This window comes from Mus caroli, unplaced genomic scaffold (assembly GCF_978045245.1).
Source record: "Mus caroli unplaced genomic scaffold, Mus_caroli_1 scaffold_6, whole genome shotgun sequence".
NCBI lineage: Eukaryota > Metazoa > Chordata > Mammalia > Rodentia > Muridae > Mus > Mus caroli.
This window is the reverse complement of record NW_028227261.1, coordinates 107,306,015-107,330,683: the sequence shown is the minus strand read 5'-3', so window position 1 is coordinate 107,330,683 and position 24,669 is coordinate 107,306,015. Positions and strand designations below refer to the sequence as shown.

Here is a 24,669-nt window from a genome sequence, read left to right as displayed (position 1 = left end):
TGAATTCAAAGAAGTTATATTTTCTTAGGGGAAGAAATAATAAAGTCAGCATTTCTGGTAAGCTGTGTATACTTTGAGAAAGCACTTAACCCCATTAGAGGATATGGCTGTGTTTGACAAAAGATGTTGGTGACAGCAGACACTTCCATAAAGGGGTCATTCCTAGAGTTGAGTCACAAGATCTAATAGATACAATGGGCATATAACTAGGTTCCATGTGGTTTGAATATATAAATTGTTGCTGGAATAATCTTCCCTATACCAGCTGGAAGATACATGTCATAGAGGTTGCACAGGATGAATGAAAAAACCTGTGGCTCAATATGAATCTATTCCTGTTACTTCATTACCACAAATCAACTGAAATGGTGTTTCTAGCCTCTAATGGGTTTGTGGCACTCTTTTCACACATTGCTCTGAAATCACTTGTGAGGGGTGGGGTATGTGTGTGGATGTAATTGTGTAATTTAATACTAGGAACAAATGTAACTGTACTGTGTTTCAAATGGGAGGGCAAATGATTGCCTTATCTAGATGAAATTTTGTGGACTTTTTTCTAGGCTAGGTCAAAATTTCACTAAATTACCTTGGTCTCAATGTATGTGTAATTCTTGGACATTCTAAGGGTAATAAAGTTTGTTATTTGTACAGTGCATAAATTGTTATAGTAAAAAAATATAGTAGTAGTGGTGTAAATGTTGAACTTTTAAACTTAATCTTGGCACTATCTTCTAATAAAATCTTATTCTCTTTCTCTAGCATTACAGTGTTTCTGCCACCTCTGTACAAAGGATAATTTTACCTGTGAGACAGATGGTCTTTGCTTTGTCTCAGTCACTGAGACCACAGACAAAGTTATACATAATAGTATGTGTATAGCTGAAATTGACCTAATTCCTCGAGACAGGCCATTTGTTTGTGCACCATCTTCAAAAACAGGGGCCGTTACTACAACATATTGCTGCAATCAGGACCACTGCAATAAAATAGAACTCCCAACTACAGGTAAGTTGTTGCATTAGCACTCTTCCCTTTCTTCTTCCAAGATGCTAAAAAAAAGCTTCTAGACTGCCTACAAATATAGAACTGTAAGTGTTTACAGAAATCATCAAGCCTGGCTTGTTGAGGGTAGAGGCAGAGAGTTACCTGTCCACAGTTGTAGATGTATGAGTAGCTAGGAGCTTGACTCCTGGGTGTGTATTAGAGAAAGCAGTGCCAGGAGACTCGGTGAGATCTGCTATGTCTACAAGGGTAACCTCTTCAAAGTAAATTTTAGAATCTCATAGGACAACATGTTAAGGGTTTTCTTTGCCTTGTCCTCAGTGAATTTCTCATTCCTTGTTTAGTGTACCTACATCTTAAGGCAATCTAATCAACAGCCTTTTAATGGGCAGAAATCGAGTGCACCAAACAGTCTAAATGTTTTCATTTTGTAATATTTACCTTTTGATGATATGTAAATTAATTGTATATGATGTCTAGTGGCACTATGTATTTAATAATTTTTAAAAAGATTCTAGAAGGCCTGGAATGGTGGTGCATGCCTTTAATCCCAGCACTTGGGAGGCAGAGGCAGGTGAATTTCTGAGTTTGAGAGGCCAGCCTGGTCTATAGATTGAGTTCCAGGACAGCCAGGGTTACACAGAGAAACCCTGTCTCGAAGAAAAAAAAAGGAAAACAAACAAACAACCCACCACCAACAAAAAGATCCTAGAAAGGCTACAAAAATGGCTTAGCAGTTAAGAGTGCTTGTGACTCTTTCAGAGAACCCAGGTTCAATTCCCAGCGCCCATGTGGTGGCTTACACTGTGACTCCAGTTCATGGGATCTGATGCCTACTTCTAACCTCAAATCATGGATATGGATGCACAAACATACATATAGGCAAAACAACCGTACACATAAAATAATAGTTAATAATAAATGGTCCTGATATAGCTAGTAATTTAAAGCTTAATGAATTAAATGGAAATTTGCCACTTTCTCTGAGTCCTGAATTCTTATTTTAATGGTCAAAGGAATATAAAATGGGAGAAAACCTATATTAATGCTAGCAGATTTGATGAAAGAATGAATACTGCTCACAGGCCAAAACTGTGAATAATTTCTGCAGTGTGTGTGTGTGTGTGTGTGTGTGTGTGTGTACATGCATTCATGTGAGTGCACCTATGTTAGAGAATACTTTGTAGGAGTTGGTTCTCTCCTTTGGTTCCTGAGGATCGAAATGAGTTTATCAGGCTCGGTAAGAAGGATCTTTCCACAAAAGTCATATTGCTGGCCCAGTATAAGTTTTAAGTATGGCGAAAAAGCCTCAATGCATTTAACACTGTTTACCAAAAAAGGAGGAAAATGTTCAGATTTTCCACTTTATTCCAGTTTTGGGGCAGTAGAATATTATATATTGGTTATCACCCAGAATTCTTAAAGTAAGCCTTTTAGAAAGACTTTTTTTTATACAAAGATAACAGCTGTCTTCAGATAACTAATTAAGTATGCAGTATATAAGGATTTAAAATCCTTCCTGAAAGAATTTTTAGAAATAGTTTTGTTTGATAAGAAATTAATCTAAATGAAGTTGTCAAGAATGAAAAAAGATTATAATATCATACTTTCCCTTCCCATTCCTCTCTCTAAACCCTTTCATACACTCTCTCCAATCCCTATTTAAATTTGTGGCCTCCTTTTCTTCAATTGTTGACACATTTAGATATGTGTATAAATGTGTTTTTGAAATGAGTAAATATTAATTTATTTAGAGATTATAAGAAAATAAATGTAATTAAAAATGCAATTGGCGGCCGGGACACTTTGGGCTCGAACTTGGTGGACAGTCCCACAGTCCCCAGAGGATTCTCCACCCTCCAGGCGCCCTAGCATACCCAGGTTCTTAGGATTACTGGTGAGTGGAACCAACATCTGTTCCTACAGAACTGGGAGTTCCTGGGGCCAGCAGGAGCAGGGACACAGGAACCCACCTAACCAGTGGTTCTGCTTCCTTCCATTCGGCACTGGTCTACCTTGGTTTTGAACTCAGCAGACAGCCCCACGGTCCCCAGAAGAGGTACCACTTCCAGGCGCTCTAACACGCCCAGGATCCTAGGATCCCAGGATCTCAGGAGTTTGGTCACACCAGGATCTCAGGATCTCGGAGGAAGCTTGACTGCCAAGAACTCTGACACACCCAGAATCTCAGCATCACAGGATTCCAGAATCACAGGATCACAAAGAAAGCTGGACTCTGAGAAGTTCTGACTTAACTGGAATTACAGGAAGGACAGGCTCCAATCAGAGGGCAGGGAGCACTTGAGATAATCAGATGGCGGAGGCAATCATAAGAACAGAAACAATAGAAACCAAGGTTACTTGGCATTATCAGAACCCAATTCTCCCACCATAGCAAGTCCTGGATACACCATCACACCAGAAAAGCAAGATATGGATCTAAAGCCACTTATCATGGTGATGATGGAGGACTATAAGGATATAACTCCCTTAAAGAAATTACAGGAGAATAAAGGTAAGCAGGTAGAAGCCCTTAAAGAGAAACACAAAAATCCCTTAAAGAATTACAGGAAAACACATCCAAACAGGTAAAAGAATTGAACAAAACCATCTAGGATCTAAAAATGGAAGTAGAAACAATAAAGAAATCACAAAGGGAGACAACTCTGAAGATAGAAAACCTAGGAAAGAAGTCAAGAGCCATAGATGCAAACATCACCAACAGAATACAAGAGATAGAGAGAGAATCTCAGGAGCAGAAGATTCCATAGAAAACATGGACACAACAGTCAAAGAAAATGCAAAATGCAAAAAAGATCCTAACCCAAAACATCTAGGAAATCCAGGACCTAATGAGAAAACCAAACTTAAGGATAATAGGTATAGACGAGAAGGAAGATTTCCAACTTAAAGGTAAAGGGTCAGTAAATATCTTCAACAAAATTATAGAAGAAAACTTCCCCAACCTAAAGAAAGATGTTATGAACATACAAGAAGCCTACAGACCTCCAAATAGTTTGGACCAGAGAAGAAATTCCTCCCGTCACATAATCAAAACACCAAATGCACAAAACAAAGAAAGAATATTAAAAGCAATAAGGGAAAAAGGTCAAGTAACATATAAAGGCAGACCTATCAGAATTACACCTGACTTATCCCCAGAATCTATGAAAGCCAGAAGATCCTGGGCAGATGTCATACACACCCTAAGTAATAAATGCCAGCCCAGGCTACTATACCCAGCAAAACCTCAATTACCATACATGGAGAAACCAAGGTATTCTATGACAAAACCAAATTTACACAATATCTTCCCACAAATCCAGCCTTTCAAAGGATAATAAAGGGAAAACTCCAAAAGAAGGAGGGAAAATACGCTCTAGAAAAAGCAAGAAAGTAACCTTCTTAGAATTGGGAACAAAACACCTATGGAAGGAGTTACAGAGACAAAGTTTGGAGCTGAGACAAAAGGATGGACCATCTAGAGACTGCCATATCCAGGGATCCATCCTATAATCAGCCTCCAAACGATGACACCATTGCATACACTAGCAAGAGTTTGCTGAAAGGACCCTGATATAGCTGTCTCTTGTGAGACTATGCCGGGGCCTAGCAAACACAGAAGTGGATGCTCACAGTCAGCTATTGGATGGATCACAGGGCCCCCAATGGAGGAGCTAGAGAAAGTACCCAAGGAGCTAAAGGGATCTGCAACCCTATAGGTGGAACAACATTATGAACTAACCAGTACCCCGGAGCTCTTGACTCTAGCTGCATATGTATCAAAAGATGGCCTAGTCGGCCATCACTGGAAAGAGAGGCCCATTGGACATGCAAACTTTATATGCCCCAGTACGGGGAACGCCAGGGCCAAAAAGTGGGAATGGGTGGGTAGGGGAGTGGGTGGGGGGGGAGAGTATGGAGGACTTTTGGGATAGCATTGGAAATGTAATTGAGGAAAATACCTAATTAAAACAAACAAATATATATATATATAAGAAAGTAATCTTTCAACAAACCTAAAAGAAGATAGCCACATGAATAAAATTCCAACTCTTAACAACAAAAATAGCAGGAAGCAACAATGTCTTTTTCTTAATACCTCTTAATATCAAGGGATTCCATTCACCAATAAAAAGACATAGACTAAAAGACTGGTTACATAAACAGGATCCAACATTTTGCTGCATACAGGAAACCCAACTCAGTGACAAAGACAGACACTACCTCAGAGTAAAAGGCTGGAAAACAATTTTCCAAGCAAATGGTCTCAAGAAACAAGCTGGAGTAGCCATTCTAATATCGAATAAAATCTACTTTCAACCTAAAGTTAGCAAGAAAGATAAGGAGGAACACTTCATACTCATCAAAGGTAAAATTTACTCTCAATTCTGAACATCTATGCTCCAGATGTAAGCGCATCCACATTCATTAAAGAAACTTGGAGACTTCAACACTCCACTCTCATCAATGAATAGATTGTGGAAACAAACTAAACAGAGGCACAGTAAAACTAACAAAAGTTATGAAACAAATGGATTTAGCAGATATCTATAGAACATTTTATCCTAAAACAAAAGGATATACCTTCTTCTCAGCACCTCATGGTACCTTCTCCAAAACTGACCATATAATCAGTCATAAAATCGGCCTCAACAGATACAAAAATACTGAAATAATCCCATGCAGCCTATCAGATCACCACAGACTAAGGCTTATCTTCAATAACAACATAAATAATAGAAAGCCCACATACACATGGAAGCTGAACAACACTCTATTCATTGATAACTTGGTCAAGGAAGAAATAAAGCAAGAAATTAAAGACTTTTTATTTAGAGTTTAATGAAAATAAAGCCACAACATATCCAAACTTATGGGACACAATGAAAGCAGTCCTAAGAGGAAAAAGAATCTGGAGTGTGCATATACTAGCAGCTTGACTAACAGAACACCTAAAAGCTCTAGAACAAAAGGAAACAAATTCACCCAAGTTAGCAAGAGTGGTAGACTGCAGGAAATAATCAAACTTAGGGCTGAAATCAACCAAATAGAAACAAAAACAACTATACAAAGAATCAACCTGGTTCTTTGAGAAAAATGAACAAGATAGATAAACCCTTAGCCAGACTAACTAGAGAGCACAGGGACGGTATCTTAATTAACAAAATCAGAAATGAAAAGGGAGACATAACAACAGAATCTGAGGAAATTGAAAAAATCATCAGATCCTACTACAAAAGCCTATGCTCAACAAAAGTGGAAAACCTGGATGAAATGGACAATTTTCTAGATAGATAACAGGTACCAAAGTTAAATCAGGATCAGATTTAATGATCTAAACAGTTCCATATCCCGAAAGAAATAGAAAGTCATTAATAGTTTCCCAACCAAAAAAAAGCCCAGGACTAGATGGGTTTAGTGCAGAGTTCCATCAGAGGTCTTCAAAGAGGACCTAATTTCAATACTCTTCAAACTATTCCACAAAATAGAAACAGAAGGTACTCTACCCAGTTCATTCTATGAAGCCACAATTACTCTGATACCTAAACCACACAAAGACCCAACAAAGAAACAGAACTTCAGACCAGTTTCCCTTATGAATATTGATGCAAAAATACTCAGTAAAATTCTTGATAACCAAATCCATGAACTCATCAAAACAGTCATCCATCATGACCAAGCAGGCTTCATTCCCAGGGATACAGGGATGGTTCAAAATTCAGAAATCTATCAACGTAATCCACTATATAAACAAACTCAAAGACAAAAAACACATGACCATCTCATTAGATGCTGAGAAAGCATTTGACAAAATCCAACACCCTTCATGATAAAAGTATTGGAAAGATTAGGAATTCAAGGCCCATACCTAAACATAATAAAAGCAATATACAGCAAACCAGTAGCCAACATCAAACTAAATGAAGAAACTTGAAGCAATCCCACTAAAATCAGGGACTAAACAAGGCTGCCCACTTTCTTTCTACCTATTCCATATAGTACTTGAAGTCCTAGCCAGAGCAATTAGACAACAAAAGGAGATCAAAGAGATACAAATTGGAAAGGAAGATGTCAAAATACTACTATTTGCAGACAATATGATCGTATATAGAAGTGATCCCAAAAATTCCACCAGAGAACTCTTAAACCTGATAAACAACTTCAGCAAAGTAGCTGGATATAAAATTAACTCAAACAAATCAGTGACCTTTTTCTACACAAAGGATAAGCAGGCTGAGAAAGAAATTAGGGAAACAACACCCTTCACAGTAGTTACAAATAATATAAAATACCTTGGTGTGACTCTAAGGAAGTGAAAGATCTGTATGATAGGAACTTCAAGTCTCTGAAGAAAGAAATCAAAGAAGGTCTCAGAAAATGGAAAGGTCTCCGATGCTCATGGATTGGCAGGATTCATATAGTCAAAATGGCTATCTTGCTGAAAGCAATCTACAGATTGAATGCAATTCCCATCAAAATTCCAACTCAATTCTTAACTGAGTTAGAAAGGGCAATTTGCAAAATCATCTGGAATAACAAAAAACCTAGGATAGCAAAAACTACTCTCAACAATAAAAGAACCTCTGGTAGAATCACCATCCCCGGCTTCAAGCTGTGCCACAGAGCAATTTTGATAAAAACTGCATGGTACTGGTACAGTGACAGACAGGTAGATCAATGAAGACCCAGAAATGAACCCACATACCTCTTGTCACTTGATCTTTTACAAAGGCGCTAAAATTATCCAGTGGAAAGAAGACAGTATTTTCAACAAATGGTGTTGGCTCAAGTGGTAGTTAATTAGCATGTAGAAGAATGCCCATTGATCCATTCTTATCTCCTTGTACAAAACTCAAGTTTAAGTGGATCAAGGAACTCCACATAAGACCAGAGACAGTGAAACTTACAGAGGAGAAAGTGGGGAAGAGCCTTGAAGATATGGGCTCAGGGCGAAAATTCCTGAACAGAACACCAATGGCTTATGCTTTAAGATCAAGTAACAATAAATAGGACCTCATAAAATTGCAAAGCTTTTGAAAGGCAAAGGACATTCTCAGTAAGACAAAACGACAACCAACAGATTGGGAAAAGATCTTTACCAACCCTAAACCTGATAGGGGGCTAATATGCAACATATATATACATATAACTCAAGAAGTTGGACTCCAGAAAACCAAATAACCCTATTAAAAATGGGGTACAGAGCTAAACAAAGAATTCTCAACTGAGAAATACCAAATGGTTGAGAAGCACCTAAAAAAATGTTCAACATCCTTGGTCATCAGGGAAATTCAAATCAAAACAACCCTGAGATTCCACCTCACACTAGTCAGAATGGCTAAGATCAAAAACTCAGGTGACAGCAGATGCTGGTGAGGATGTGGAAAAGGGAATACTCCTCCATTGCTGTTAGGATTGCAAGCTAGTACAACTACTCTGGAAATCATTTTGATGGTTCCTCGGAAAATTGGACATAGTACTTCCAGAAGATCCAGCAATACCACTCCTGGGCATGTACACAGAAGATGCTCCAACTTGTAATAAGGACACATGCTCCACTATATTCATAGCAGCCTTATTTATAATAGCAAGAAGCTGGAAAGAACCCAGATGTCCCTCAGCAGAGGAATGGATATGGAAAATGTGGTACATTTACACAATGGAATACTACTCAGCTATTAAAAACAATGAATTCATGAAATTCTTAGTCAGATAGATGGGTCTGGAGGATATCATCCTAAGTGAGGTAACCCAGTCACAAAAGAACACACATGATATGCACTCAATGATAAGTGGATATTAGCCCAGAAGCTCAGAATACCCAATATACTTTGCAAAACAGATGAAACTCAAGAAGAAGGAAGGCCAAAGTGTGGATACTTCAATCCTTCGGGGGAACAAAATTCCCATGGAAGGAGTTACAGAGACAAAGTTCAGAGCAGAGACCGAAGGAATGACCATCTAGAAACTGCCCCAACTGGGGATCCATCCCATAAACAACCACCAAACCCAGATACTATTGCAGATGCCAACAAGAGCTTGCTGACAGGAACCTGTTATAACATCTCTTGAGAGGCTCTGCCAGTACCTGACTAATACAGAAGTGGATGCTCACAGTCATCCATTGGACAGAGTACAGGGTCCCCAATGAAGGAGCTAGAGAAAGTACCCAAGGAGCTGAAGAGGTTTTCAGCCCCATAGGAGGAACAAAAATATGAATTAACCAGTACCCCTAGATCTCCCTGGGACTAAACCACCAATCAAAGAAAATACATGGTGGGACTCATGGCTCTAGCTGCATATGTAGCAGAGAACGGCCTAGTCAGTCATCAGTAGGAGGAGAGGCCCTTGGTCATGTGGAGGTTCTATGCCCCAGTATAGGGGAATGCCAGGGCCAGGAAGTGGGAGTGGGTGGGTTGGGAAGCAGGGTGAGGAGGGAGAAGATAGGGGATTTTCAGAGGGGAAAGTAGGAAAGGGGATAACATTTGAAATGTACATAAAATATCTAATAAAAACTACAGTTGGCAAAAATAGTCTAGAAAGAATGTGCATACACAAAGTATTAATATCCAGTGCTGGAATGCAGAAGTTGAAGAATCCCAAATTTGAGACCAGCCTGGATGAACTATGTGATAAAACCCTGTCTCACAAAAAATTGAGGGAAAGATTTAAAACTTTATAAATAAGCAAATAGAATAAAAAACAAAAGTAAACAAAGGAAGTCTTAGGCTTTAAAAAGTTGGTGGAAATGCATATAATAAAATATGAGTCTTTGAAGCTTTGCAAGGAAGTTGATAATTTGTAAGAACTTTATTAACTACATATATATATATTTCTTCTGCTATAATCCTGCAGTAAACTTGGAATAAGAAGAAAAGACCAAAGTGCTTTATAAAAAATGAGTTATTAGAAGTTGTTTCAAATAATTGTTTCCTTTTCTTGTTTACCTGGGGTGACAAGTGGGGAAGGAGGTCTAGAAGGGGGTTAGCTAATGAACTCAATGGTGAACTAGAAGATAGGCTGGGGATACTCAGGAAGAGTAAGAGGGTACTGACAGCCGATGGTCTGACAAAGGAGACCAGGGAGGGAAGCCCTGTGTGACTAAGTGATAGTAGTGGACATGGGGGAAAATATGGAGGGTTTGGGAACTGTGAGTGTCACCTACAGTGTTTTGTTTCTCTTGCTGTTTATTTCATTTGAGGACCTTTTTCAGAAAAGCAGTCAGCTGGCCTTGGTCCTGTGGAGCTGGCAGCTGTCATTGCTGGTCCAGTCTGCTTCGTCTGCATTGCACTTATGCTGATGGTCTATATCTGCCATAACCGCACTGTCATTCACCACCGTGTGCCAAATGAAGAGGATCCATCACTAGATCGCCCTTTCATTTCAGAGGGCACCACCTTAAAAGATTTAATTTATGATATGACAACATCAGGGTCTGGATCAGGTAATGTTATTGTTTACCTTTTTCTTAAGTCTTAACTCATTTTTCCTATTTTATTTAATTAGTTGGTTGGGGCATTTGGCTTAATTTGTTAAAACTTTGGAATAGTATGAGGACTATACAGGATTGCAGCCTATTGAAAACTGTTGAGCTTGCTGTCTGACTGGATAGTTTAATAGAGATAAATTGGAACTTGGTTTTACCATTGAAACAAGTAAGTCACAAATGTATAGGCTTCCACACATCCTCCCCTATATAACTTGAGCCTGGGAGGTAGAAAGTTGGACACCATTCTTACAAAGATAGAGCTGCAGTTAAGAGATGCATCTACCGTTCTGCAGCTCTTAGACTGTTCTGGAATTTGAAAGCTAATTAGCCTCTTTAACATGATACAAAATTGTTGTTTTAATAAAAATTGTGTGTGTGTGTGTGTGTGTGTGTGTGTGTTTGCACACACATGCCTGCCAACCACAGTATCCATGTGGAAGTCAGAGGACAACTTGAAGGAGTCATTTCTCTCTCTCCTCTGTATGGATCCTGGGAAACAAACTCGTGTTAGCAGGCTTGGTGGCAGATGATCAGACCAGTCCAGTTTATTGTTTAAAATTAAACTATTGCATCTTTAGTAACTTTTTACATTTAAAAGAAAATTTCAAACAAAGAAACAAAAATAGTAGTCCTGTGAGTGAATGTGCTATGATGTTTGTTTTTCTCGGCTTTGTTGATTTTTGTGGACTCAGAAGTAGACTGGCTGATTGTCAGGATCATGCTGAAATAGATTTTAGCATAATAGTATTTTGCTTTTAGACCAAAGAGAAAATACCTTTTTTTTTCCTTGTCTGTGGTTTGGAAGAAGACTAAGAGAAGTGTGCCTCCTTTACAGTTTTGGACTTTAGGGATGGAGAGATGGCGCAGTGCTTAAGAGCACTGCTGTTCTTCCAGAGGTCCTGAGTTCAATTCAAAATACCACATGTTGGCTCTCACTGTCTTTAACTAATCTCTGGATCCAATACCCTCTTCTGATGTGTAGATATGCATATAGACAAAATACCTATATGTATAAAATACATAAATAAATTATAAGAAAAACAATTTTGGAATTTGATATGTGGCTAGCAATCAATAGGTTTAGACTCTAACACATGCTCTATGACTTTGGTCAGTCCATATTTCCTCTTTGTTTTTGTTTGTTTGTTTGTTTTTAAGCTTATAACTTGCATTTTTTTATTTGATATTTTCTTTATTTACATTTCAAATGTTATCCCCTTTCCCAGTTCCCTTCCCAGCCCCGAAGTCTCCTATCCCATCCTCCCTCCCCCTGCTTCTATGAGGATGTTCACCCACCCAGCCACTCCCGCCTTACCACCCTAACATTCCCCTACACTGGGGCAACGAGCCTTCAGAGGATCACGAGACTTTCCTCCCATTGATGCCTGACAAGGCCATCCTCTGCTACATATGCAGCTGGAGCCATGGGTCCCTCCATGTGTACTCTTTGGTTGGTGGTTTAGACCCTGGGAGCTCTAGGGGTAGAGGTGAGGGGTCAGGTTGGTTGATATTGTTGTTTTTCTTATAAGGTTGCAAACCCCTTCAGCTCCTTCAGTCCTTTCTCTAACTCCTCCATTGGGGACCCCATGATCAGTCCAATGGTTGGCTGAGAGCATCCACCTCTATATTTGTCAGGCTCTGGAAGGCCTCTAAGGAGACAGCTGTATCAGGCTTCTGTCAGCATGCACTTCTTGGCATCTACAATAGTGGCTGGGTTTGGTGACTGTTTGTGGGATAGATCCCCAGATGAAGCAGTCTCTGGATGGCCTTTCCTTCAGTCTCTGCTCCACACTTTGTCTCCGTATTTGTTCCTGTGAATATTTTATTCCTTCTTCTTTCTTTCTTTTTTTTTTTCTTTTTTTTAATAATCATATTTGGTTTATTTTTTATATTTATTTTTTATTTTTATTTTTTAAATTATTTTTATTAGATATTTTCTTCATTGACATTTCAAATGCTATTCCCAAAGCCCCCTATACCCTCCCCAACCCATCCACTCTTGCTTCCTGGCCCTGGCATTGCCCTGTATTGGGGTATATGGTATTGCGTAGATTATTCCTCCTTCTAAGAAGGACTGAAGCACCCACACTCTGGTCTTCCTGAAAGGATTCAAGACATTGCCGTGTAGATGATAGCTGAGTTCTAGCATAGGCCTGTTTATTTGCCTTTGAAATGTAACTATGGATTGGAGCATGGAGTTACTCTTCCTCTTTCTATGACTCATGCACTTACTTGTAGGGCCATCAGGAGTTGTTCTGTTGCCTCAGAGCTTCCCTCTCCTTTCAGACCTCTCACTCCAAAAGCTTATAGGTCAGGGCTCAGTTGTGTTTGTGTCCACATTCTTCTCCTCCTCCTCCTGTAAGTAAAGCAGTTACTTGATCCATCTTTCTAAAATCAGATTTTACAGCCATTTTACCGTTGGTCATCGAGGGACCTTGTATTTAGAATTGTTTATCTTCTGGTGACAACTTACCTTTTCTTCCACTGACATTCATATGCTCATGAGTGAGACTGGTACCCAAAAGATACCTTGTTCCTTTCTTTCATCTGCCTTTGCTAAATCTCTCTCCACAACCCTCTTCTTTATTCTCTCCCCTTTTGTCCTGACCCTTGAAGGAAAAGTTCAGTTTACATCCCCAAATCTCTAGGCAGGTGTCTCTGAATTCTTTTTCAGTATTTACTACTTTTTTTTTCCACACACACACACACACAGACAGAAAGGTAGAAAGACAAAAGTCTTTCCAACAAGGCAAAGGTTAAGGAATAGTACTTGCCTATGGGTCTCCATTGTGGACTGTCAGGGGTGAGACAGGGACCGTTGATGATTTATGCTGTACTTATTTCTATATTTAGGTTTACCACTGCTTGTTCAAAGAACAATTGCCAGGACCATTGTGTTACAAGAAAGCATTGGCAAAGGTCGGTTTGGAGAAGTTTGGCGAGGCAAATGGCGGGGAGAAGAAGTTGCTGTGAAGATATTCTCTTCTAGAGAAGAACGTTCATGGTTCCGAGAGGCAGAGATTTATCAGACTGTAATGTTACGCCATGAAAATATCCTGGGATTTATAGCAGCAGACAACAAAGGTCAGTGATGTTGTCTTTCATGTGTGTGCATGCGTGTGTGTGTGTGTGTGTGTGTGTGTATGTGTGTGTAGGATGTTGGATATCTACTACAGTCAGTCTCCACCTAATTTTTGAGATGGTTCCCACTGAACCTGGAATGCATCTGTGTGTCTAGACTGATTTGCTAGAAGCTCAGGATCCACCTGCCCAGCACTGAGATTTCAGGTGTGTACTACCACATCTGGATTTTACATGGCTGGGAATCTGAACTTAGGTGCCCATGCCTGCATGACAGGCATGCCGCCAGTTAAGCCATCTTACTAGCCCCATCTCCTTACTCTTAGTGGAATGTATCAAAGTCTGGACGTGCTTTGTTTTTACAGAGATGACGACTAAATACTGTCATATTTGGTGAGAAACAGATATTTGTAATATAGTAAGATCAATTAGGGCAAATACAGTCTTTTAGACACAGAACTTTATTAAGATTTTCTTCATGACAGTATACTTTAAATATCATTTTGTATGGCATTGTGTACATGTGGAAGTCAGAGGACAACTTGTGGAGTGTTCCACCATGGGGGTTCCAGGGATTGCACTGGCAGCAAGTATCTTAACCCACTGAGCCATCTTGCAGGCCCATGTAGTGGATTTCTAAGTTTTTTATTAATTTGTAAATTAGAAAAGACCCATAAAAATGTCATATACTTTTGCTGTTTTAAATCTGGCTATTAGTTGAGTATAGTCATAAGATAGAAGGAAAATACTATAAACTTTGGTTTTTCAGAATTTGATATGAGACCAGGAAAACATCTTAGTATAGACTAGCTCCCTGCCACACCCCCACTGCTTTGGTTTATAGGACATCTCAGCAGCATGGATTAGTTCGTCCTTTCCTCTCCTAGTACTGGGGTTAGTAGGACATCTCAGTATAGACCTGGTGCTGGGTTAGTAGGATATCTCAGTATAGACTAGCCTTCCCCAATTCAGTTCTGTGATTTAAGCCCAGGGCCTGCCTTGCACATACTAGACAGGTGTTTTACAACTATGCTGTATCTCCACTCACAATGGCTTTTTTTTCTTTCTTTCTTTCTTTCTTTCTTTCTTTCTTTCTTTCTTTCTTTCTTTCTTTCTTTCTTTCTTTCTTATGCTGTATCTCCACTCACAATGGCTTTCTTTCTTTCTTTCTTTCTTTCTTTCTTTCTTTCTTTCTTTCTTTCTTTCTTTCGCTGTATCTCCACTCACAATGGCTTTCTTTCTTTCTTTCTTTCTTTCTTTCTTTCTTTCTTTCTCTCTCTCTCTCCCCCCTCCCCCTCCCCCTCCTCCCTCTCTCTCTCTCTCTCTCTCTCTCTCTCTCTTTCTTTCTTTCTTTCTTTCTTTCTTTCTTTCTTTCTTTCTTTCTTATGCTGTATCTCCACTCACAATGGCTTTCTTTCTTTCTTTCTTTCTTTCTTTCTTTCTTTCTTTCTTTCTTTCTTTCTTTCTTTCGCTGTATCTCCACTCACAATGGCTTTCTTTCTTTCTTTCTTTCTTTCTTTCTTTCTTTCTCTCTCTCTCTCCCCCCTCCCCCTCCCCCTCCTCCCTCTCTCTCTCTCTCTCTCTCTCTCTCTTTCTTTCTTTCTTTCTTTCTTTCTTTCTTTCTTTCTTTCTTTCTTTCTTTCTTTCTTTCTTACTTTATGTCCCAATATCAGCTCTCCTTCTCCTAGTACCTCCTCATGCAGAACCCACCCCCATTCCTCTCTCCCTTTTCCTTTGAGAAGGGAGAGCTCCCCTTTGGATAACAACCTCCTTGCCCTCTCCATCATCAGGTCACAGCAGGACTAGGCACATCCTCTCCCACTGAGGCCAGATAAGACAGTCCGTTTAGGGGAAAGGAATCCACAGTCAGGTGGGCAGCATGTTCAGAGAACCCTTGCTCCTGCTGTTGGGGACCAAGCTGCTCTTCCGCTACATATGTTCAGCAGGCCTAGGTCCAGCCCATGCTCGCTCTTTGGTTGTGATTCAGTGTCTGGGAGTCCCCAAGGGTCCAGGTTAGTTGACACTGTTGGTCTTCCTGTGGAGTCTCTATCTCCTTTGGGTCCTTCAGTTCTTCTCCCACCTCTTCCATAGACTCCCTGAGCTCCATCTAATGCTCCGCTGTCGATCCCTGCATCTCTTTCCATTGGCTGCTTGGTAGAGCCTCTCAGAGGACAGTTATGCTAGGTTACTGTCTGTAAGCATAACAGAGTATCATTGACAAAATAGCCTTATTTTTGAGGAGAATAACAATAACTTACCAGTGTATTCTGTTCTGACCTGGCAGGGGTTAAATATTTCCTCAGTTCTGTAAGGAAGTACAAGTAAACCTGAGAAGGGGTTTCTCCTAAATTGCCTTGCTGCTGGAGCCAGTGAACACTACAGACAATGTAGTGAAACTATGAGATAAGGTCAGGGCACAACACGCTCAAGAAGCATGGATGCTGCTCAAGAAGCATGGTGACTGACTGCCAACAGTGACCTTAGACCCTCTTCTTTATGGCTTCTGTTAATACCTTTATGCCACAGTGTTCTCTTCTGATATCTGTTGTGGACTTACATTGTGACTCAACTTTTGCCACCCTAATCAAATAAATATATCTCCTGCCTTCCTATTAAAAACAAACAGTGAGGGGCTGCAGAGATGGCTCAGAGGTTAAAAGCACTGGCTGTTCTTCCAGAGGACCTGAGTTCAGCATCCATGTGGCAGCTTACCACTGTTTGTAACTCTAGCGCCAGGGTTCTGACACCTTCACACAGACACACATGCAGGCAAAGCACCAATGTACATAAAATAAAAATAAATAAATCACTAGAAAAATAGCAACAAAAATCACAACAAGTGTCATTTGTGGCTTGGTGAGAGAGACTTGCAGTGGCCATCCTTCCCTTTTCTAATGTCAGGTGGTTACTCCTTTTTCTTTTTTCTTTTTGGCTTCTCAATATTTTCAAATTTGTAGTATACCATTAGATTTAGAGGCTCTATTAGTTAACATGGCATTACTATGACAAAATACCTTTGGGAGGGCATGGTTTCTTTTGTTTTCTATCTGAAAGGATCATGATGGAAGGCATGGTGACAGACTGTATGTAGCCTGAGGCTGGTCACACTGCATCTGCAATCATGAAGAGGGGGCAATATGCAGCCATGAAATAGTGCTATCCATCTTAAGGGTGAGTCTTCTCACCTCATTTAAACTTCTCTGAACAACCCTCACAGTCACACCTAGAGGTTTGTCTCTGAAACATCCTAAATTGCAGTCAAGTTAACAGTTAAGATTGCCCATTACAAAGGCTGAGGCCGATCGTTTTTGTTGGTTTCATAAGTAGACACTAGCTGTGTTGTGAACTTAAGCTGTCACATTAGGACTCTTATGTGTGATTGTGGGAGGAACAGTAATGGGTGGTAGGTTGTGATTATCAGTGGCTCCTAACAATTCAGAATCTAATTTAAAAACAAGCAAAGTAGTAATCACAGTCTGTCTCCTTGGCTCTTACTTTCTTCTGTTTTGACACTAGGTAGCTCTCCCTCTTCCAACTCTTGAAATAACATTTTTTCTTAGTATATTTGTTTCTCTATCTATCTATCTATCTATCTATCTATCTCTATCTCTTTTTTTTTTTAAATAAGATTTATTTATATATGTAAGTACACTGTAGCTGTCTTCAGACACTCCAGAAGAGGGCGCCAGATCTTGTTACGGATGGTTGTGAGCCACCATGTGGTTGCTGGGATTTGAACTCTGGACCTTCGGAAGAGCAGTCGGGTGCTCTTACCCACTGAGCCATCTCACCAGCCCTCTATCTCTATCTCTTGATGGCCACAACTGGCTTTGAACTCATGATCTTCCTCACTCCATGTCCCAGTGCTGAGGTTACAGTGTGCCACTATACTAGCCTATTCTTATTTCCTACTATTTGCTTATTTTCTTCTTATTATTATTCTGATTGATTTGTAAGAAAGCTCTGATTCTACAATAGTAATTGTTCACTAAAAGGGCTTACCCAGATTTGTGATTTCAAATTCTACAATGGTGGTGACTCATTTGCATTTGAATTTTAAACCTCTTTCAGGCTTTTATTAGGCATGTTTCAAGTTACAACCCACAAGTGCAAACCACTGAACCTGTTGTGCCCTGAAGTGCCATTTGTTCAAAGTGCAGTCAAGTGGATGCTGTCATCTGGTGGTCACGATGGGAACTAACTGACCTTACTACTGTTTTCTTTATTAGGTGTACCAGGCAGAACCTAGGCTTTCCATCCCACTTCTCTTTTTCTTCATCTTCATCCTCTTGATTTGGTTACCTTTGCCTAGGCCAGCCTTAAACAAAAATAGATAGATAGATAGATAGATAGATAGATAGATAGATAGATAGATTTTTAACTATAAGTATGTGAGTATATCTGCATGCAGGTATGCGTGATTGAGTACAGGTGCCCAAAGAGGTCAGATGTATAGGTTCTCCTGGGCTGGTATTGTAGGCAGTTGTGAACCTGATACCTGTTCTAGGAACTGAACTCTGCTCTCCTTATGGCCAGTATTGGTTCTTAAATGCTGAGTCATCACTTAAGCCCGTTATGCAGCTCTCTCTGTATGAGCAGTCTCTTCCTTCTTCCTCTCTTGTTAGATACTTCAGGAAATCTCTCTTTCCTGTCATGTTCTCTAGCTGTTGTGCTTTTGAATCTTTCAGAACACAGTTATGGTTTACAGATATGAACATGAGCTAGTGGTGTACACATACCAAGAAAAGAACTTTAGAGAATGCATGAAGAACAGTTGAGAAAAGAAAACAAAAAAACTACAACAAACATAAACAAGCCAAAAAAACAAAACAAAACAAAACAAAACCAACCCCTAGAATCACTAATCTCTTGAGTTCTTACGCCTAGCACTGATGTATAAGGACTGTGCGCTAACCGGTTGTGCCACTGGAGTTCCATCTCTTGAGTTCTTTTGGCAGAACAAGAAATATTTTGCATGGGGCTAAAGAGAAGACTCAATGACTAAAAACACTCAATGTTCTTCTAGAGAGCCCACGCTCAACTCTAAGCACCTGCATGGTGGCTTTCAACTGTCTCTATGTCACTTCAATTCCAGGGGATCCATTGCTCTAAGCACCTGCATGGTGGCTTTCAACTGTCTCTATGTCACTTCAATTCCAGGGGATCCATTGCTCTAAGCACCTGCATGGTGGCTTTCAACTGTCTCTATGTCACTTCAACTCCAGGGGATCCATTGCTCTAAGCACCTGCATGGTGGCTTTCAACTGTCTCTATGTCACTTCAATTCCAGGGGATCCATTGCTCTAAGCACCTGCATGGTAGCTTTCAACTGTCTCTATGTCACTTCAATTCCAGGGGATCCATTGCTCTAAGCACCTGCATGGTGGCTTTCAACTGTCTCTATGTCACTTCAATTCCAGGGGATCCATTGCTCTAAGCACCTGCATGGTGGCTTTCAACTGTCTCTATGTCACTTCAATTCCAGGGGATCCATTGCTCTAAGCACCTGCATGGTGGCTTTCAACTGTCTCTATGTCACTTCAATTCCAGGGGATCCATTGCTCTAAGCACCTGCATGGTGGCTTTCAACTGTCTCTATGTCACTTCAATTCCAGGGGATCCATTGCTCTAAGCACCTGCATGGTGGCTTTCAACTGTCTCTATGTCACTTCAATTCCAGGGGATCCATTGCTCTTTTCTGGCCTCCATGAACACCAGACACACAAGTGGTAATTTTGCCATACATGCAGGCAAATACTTGAACATAAAATTAAAAAGAAAGAAAAAACTCTTCCCAGAGTATGAAGCCCTATTATTTTTGACACCCTCCTCTCCCCCAACCCCCACCCCCATTTTTTGTTAGGTTGGTTTTGGTTTTGGGTTTTTGCTTTTCTTCCAAGATAGGGTTTCTCTATGTAGCTCTGACTGTTCTGTAACTCACTCTAGAATAGGCTGGCCTCCTGCCTCTGTCTCCCAAGTGTTGGGATTAAAGGTACATGCCAACAAAATATAGATCTCATTTATATTTCCTTTTTTTCCTTTTGTTTATAGCTGTAGGGAACATCACATTTTAAATTTTCATGTGGCAAACATTGTATTACCTACTTTAAAAAGAAATATAGTTCTGTATTCTCTTTAAACATCTTAAGAGTCTTCATAGTAAGTTCTTGTTCTTGTATAAAAGAAGAAACATAGGCCCATTCAAAAATTTGTCTGAGTCCATTTAATCAATAGCACACAGACCCTGGATTCCTGCCTGGGTCAGTACAATTTGTTGTTTTAGTTATGTTTTTCTAATACTGGGGTAAAACACCATGACTACAAGCAAATTGGGGACGTAAAAATTTATTTCATCTTACATGTCACAGTCGTAGTTCATTTCAAAGGAATTCAAAGCAGGAATTGGAGGCAGGAACTAAAGCAGAGACCATGAATGGACTTTTTTTTTTACTGGTTCCCCCCCACCCCATGGCTGGCTCAGGTTGCTTTATTTTAGCACCTAGGACCACCAGTGTAGAGGTGGCATTTCCCACAATGAGTGCCCCCCATGGTTTATTAATCAAAAAAAGTACACCCCAGGCATGTCCATATGTCCAAATGTCCAATTTAGTGGGGACATTTTCTTTGTTGAGTTCCCTTGGTCCCTAATGACTCTAGCATGTGTCAGGCTGACATAAAACTAGCCAGTACATGACTTAGGATGTATATTTTATTGAATTGTGTTGTTTCTTGTTTTCCCATCTACTTCTAAGTTAAATTGCATTTACTGAACCTGTGTAGCCTAGGAGCCTGTCAACCTTAATGTTACATTTCAGATGCATGTATCAGTTTACCAAGGAACTCTTAGCACCCACATTTCAAGTTGTTTAGGTTCCAAATCACCTTGTACAGTGAGGTTCAGTCCTAGTCTCTTTAGCCTTCTCTTTCAGCACTTTAGTTCCTGTTTTAGCATCAGGGGTTTTTCTGAGATAGCAGCATTGAAATTATGATCATCTTGTCTGGCATCTTTGAGAACTGTACAGTCTGTCACTGAAGCTTGTCAGTTCTCAGCAAAGCTTACTTCAGTTTTGTCACATGCTATTGAGGTCATACTTGGCTCCCCAGAAGTTTCTTATCTTCACTTGCTGCTGCCCTTCTTCCTCCAGAGCAACACTGAGTGTGAACTAATCCATCCCAGATGCCTTAGGCACTAAGGAGTCCCTGCTCTGCTACTATTTCTGTAGGTTGAGGAAATGAACACTGTTGGAATATGATTCCTTTTCTCTTAAATGGAGTTATTTATCATTGCTTTAGCTCACAAATAGGGGGTATACTCTGAGGATCTGAAATATATGCACATAAAAGTGTAGAAAAACTAAATATAAGAAAATATGGAAGGAATTCATGCAAAGTTAAGGTGGTGTCATGTTGCAGGTGTGTGTTCAAGAGCGATAGTGAAAAGTACTGACAGCTCGAGTAAGCTGCAAGTGTTGAGCAGCCTGACTGAAATGTGTGTGTTCTGACGTGCAGACAATGGGACGTGGACGCAGCTGTGGTTGGTGTCAGATTATCATGAGCATGGATCCCTTTTCGATTACTTGAATAGATACACTGTTACTGTGGAAGGAATGATCAAGCTTGCTCTGTCCACAGCAAGTGGTCTTGCCCATCTTCACATGGAGATTGTTGGTACCCAAGGTAACACTTTCTACAGTTCTGTTATTTAAGCTTATGTTCCTGTGTGTATAATATATATTCAGATCGTGAAACCTAACTGGAGATATGTAGCTTTTTAAAATTTGAATGTTTTTTTTCCAATGAAAATATAAGAAATCTGAAAGTTTACTTAGAGATCAACAAACGAACAACTTTTTTACCTTGATTTTTTATTTTTATTCTTAGATTTATGTTTTCTGAAGATTTAAACAATTTCTTCCTTTTCGACACAGTGGTTTGCTGAGTTTAGTAATAGTCTAGTTGTTATAGGTGATGTAGCTCGAGTGCTTTCGCACTGGGACTAATGATGCTTTTGGACCTAAAAGTGAATTGTGAATGGTATCTCTTGTTTAGCAGTCATTTCTAACTTTTGGTTTTCTAGGAAAACCAGCTATTGCCCATAGAGATTTGAAATCAAAGAATATCTTGGTGAAGAAAAATGGAACCTGTTGTATTGCAGACTTGGGACTTGCTGTGAGACATGATTCTGCCACAGATACAATTGATATTGCTCCAAACCACAGAGTAGGCACTAAAAGGTAAACTTAAGAATAAATGGTCTTTAATAATGGTTAATGTTACGGCCCCCCAAATTTTCACATCTGTATCTCTTCTGAAGCTCAAACTTGGTCCTTTATTAGATTGTTCACAAGCTTTTAGGGTCTTTGCTACTCGGAAGCCTAGTTACTTAGCTTAAAAACAAGCCTATTGATAGACAGCCCTTCCAGAAAGTATTATCATTAATTAGGTTAATTGTAAGAACAATAATAATTAATAGTAGTCTAAATCCTTCTTGTTTCTGTACCATAGCCATATTTTCTGTTGTCTTTCTTCCTTAGAACATTTGTGTATGCTGTCCTAAAACATACATCCCTTAACATACTGTTTCCTTAACATCCTTGTATACCTCAAGGAACCCTTTTCTGATCCTCGGGACCCTTACGTCTTCCTGGTGCAACATAGTGAGTGACTCTTCGAGTCATTTGCTGTAACTGTGTTCTCACATTATGTTTTAACTGCCCCTTTGTGTGTCTGGGTCTGTGTAGTCCATTGGCTTGCAAGAAGCTTAAGAGGCCTGTGTTCCAGGTACTTATTGAAGTGCCTAATCCACTTTCATAAATGTTTGTTTCAGTCATTTATCCTCAAAAGAACCTCTGTAGATAGATGTCATTACTATTAACTCAGAAGAGAAAAACACACTATTAAGGTTTAGTAATGTGACCTACTTCATATGACTGGCAAGCTGAGATGTTGTACTCAAAATCTTACTGTGTTTAAAAATTGCATCACAATATTTCTTCAAAACTTTGAACTTGGAAAAAGCCAGCAACTTTAAATACAATCTGAATTGTATTTATAGTTTCTGGGTTGCTGGGGACTTGGGGAACTCATGAGGCTGAGTGAGCCTCAGTAGTGGTCTGTAGGACCTGTGACTATAGCAAACTTAAGAGCTGGGCAGTGCTGGTGCACGGGGCAGAGGTAGACAGATCTTGGAGTTTAGGCCAGCCTGGTCTACAGAGCAACAGGACAGCCAGGGCCACACAGAGAAACCGTGTCTCAGAAAAATAGAAAGAAGGGGGGAGGGAGAGAGAGAGAGAGAGAGAGAGAGAGAGAGAGAGAGAGAGAGAGAAACTTACTTACTTTAGAACTTAGTGCCTTTTCTCTTTCATTTTTCATACTGTTTTGGTGAGAAGACTTCCAGTTCCAAATTTGTGGTTCCTAAATAGTCCGTGAGGGTGGTGTACATTAGAATATTTGTAACAGACACAGCTGTTCTCTGTGTGTCTTTCATAAGCCATGATCAGAAGACAGATGGCATGGAACTGTCATTTCAGCATTTCATGGGATTTAGTCAACATCATTAATTTGAAAACCAGTTTAGATACTTAATATTTTGCTTGCATTTGATATGATCTCAGTCACGTGTTATTTTATGTATGTCTGTGTATAGGGAGGTGTCTGAAAGGACTGACCCATGTGTTGACACAGTAAGGGGGTGATTTTTTTTTCACTTTGCTCCTTATATACTTGGGAAATATTTTTGTAGGAAGTGTAAATCATTTTTTTTAAAACAATAGAACCACAATAAAAAGAAAAAAATATTCCTGTTTGGTAGTATAAATCTTTAATCCAGGTGTTTATGAGGCAGAGGTAGGTGGATCTTTAAGTCAGCCTCGTCTATATAGTGACACAGACTATCTGTTTTTTCAGAAGGAAAAGTGTATGAAAGAGCTCAAAAGTAATGTGCTTTATAATTGACTACAATGTTGACTTCCTTTTTTAGGTACATGGCCCCTGAAGTTCTAGACGATTCCATAAATATGAAACATTTTGAATCCTTCAAACGTGCTGACATCTATGCAATGGGCTTAGTATTCTGGGAAATTGCTCGACGCTGTTCTATTGGTGGTAAATCATTGTCCTTTCCTCAACAGTGTGTCAGGAGCAGTTAGTCCCGAGTTGTTTTCTTTCTTCCTAACTGAAACTATAGTGGGCAGGCAGCCTGACAGGTGACCCCGAGAAGGCCACAGAGAACAAAAGATCATCGGCCAGCACACAGTTTATCCAGCTGTTCTCCTGCTGTTTTAGTCTCAGTGTTAGAACCCAGCCTCTTACTATCATCTTGCTTATCTGAAAGGATACCGAGAAACTGTTTCTAGTATGGACTGGGCTAAAAAGACTTCAAACAAAACAAAACACCAACTAGAAAACCTTTTTTTTAAAAACGACTGTTGTTTTTGTACAGCTTGATGATTGAAGAGCTACATAATGATAATTGCATTAACATTGCATGCTTTTTAGATTGTCTGTTTTAACTTTTGGTTTTGTATTAGGCTGAGAACTTGTCAGTGTGTGCTCAAAACACTGCCTCTTAGGCTTAGGCATCCTGGCTAGGACTTAGGACTTCAAGAATTTTAGACAGTGAGAGATAAGAGTATATTTGGTATTGTAGCAAATAGAACATGTTATTTACAGACACAGGCAGAAGGAAGAGATTTGTATCTTAAGCCAGCCTTGTGGGATTCACATTTTCTTATAAGAATATATCCATGCATCCAGTGAGAGACTGCAATCACAATGAGATCTCATCTTCTGACTAATTGAGTTATAGTCAAAATCTCAACCTGGTCATCATAGCACACGAGGCTCAAAGTTGTCCTGGTTTCTTTTCCTGTTGCTGTGATACATACTCGGTTTATTGTGACTTAGAGTTCCAGGTTACTGTCTATCATTCAGGGATGTCACAGTGGCAGGAGCCTGAGGGAGCTGGCTGCCAAGAGCAGAGACCAATGAGTGCATGCTTTCTCTATTTTATATACCCCAGCATCCCTTGCTCAAGATAAAATGAGTCCTCCTGTGTCAATTCTGTTAATCAAAAATAATTCCTCATACGTATG

General features: G+C 39.7%; 1 protein-coding gene across 5 annotated transcripts in view; it reads left to right on the top strand.

The window, feature by feature from the left end:
• The window catches only part of Tgfbr1 (transforming growth factor beta receptor 1), a 61,628-nt gene that overhangs the window by 28,724 nt on the left and 8,235 nt on the right, over window positions 1-24,669 (top strand). For 3 of the 5 annotated variants that reach the window (XM_085839307.1, XM_029475980.2, XM_085839306.1), the window contains exons 2-7: window positions 760-1,005; window positions 10,208-10,450; window positions 13,349-13,579; window positions 21,086-21,253; window positions 21,654-21,810; window positions 23,556-23,680. In XM_085839307.1, coding sequence (XP_085695433.1) covers window positions 870-1,005; window positions 10,208-10,450; window positions 13,349-13,579; window positions 21,086-21,253; window positions 21,654-21,810; window positions 23,556-23,680 — 1,060 coding nt within the window. In that variant the 5' untranslated portion in view covers window positions 760-869. Of the gene's footprint in view, window positions 1-759; window positions 1,006-2,860; window positions 3,518-10,207; window positions 10,451-13,348; window positions 13,580-21,085; window positions 21,254-21,653; window positions 21,811-23,555; window positions 23,681-24,669 lie in introns of those variants that run through there. The other 2 variants (XM_029475981.2, XM_085839308.1) reach the window with 2 other exon arrangements.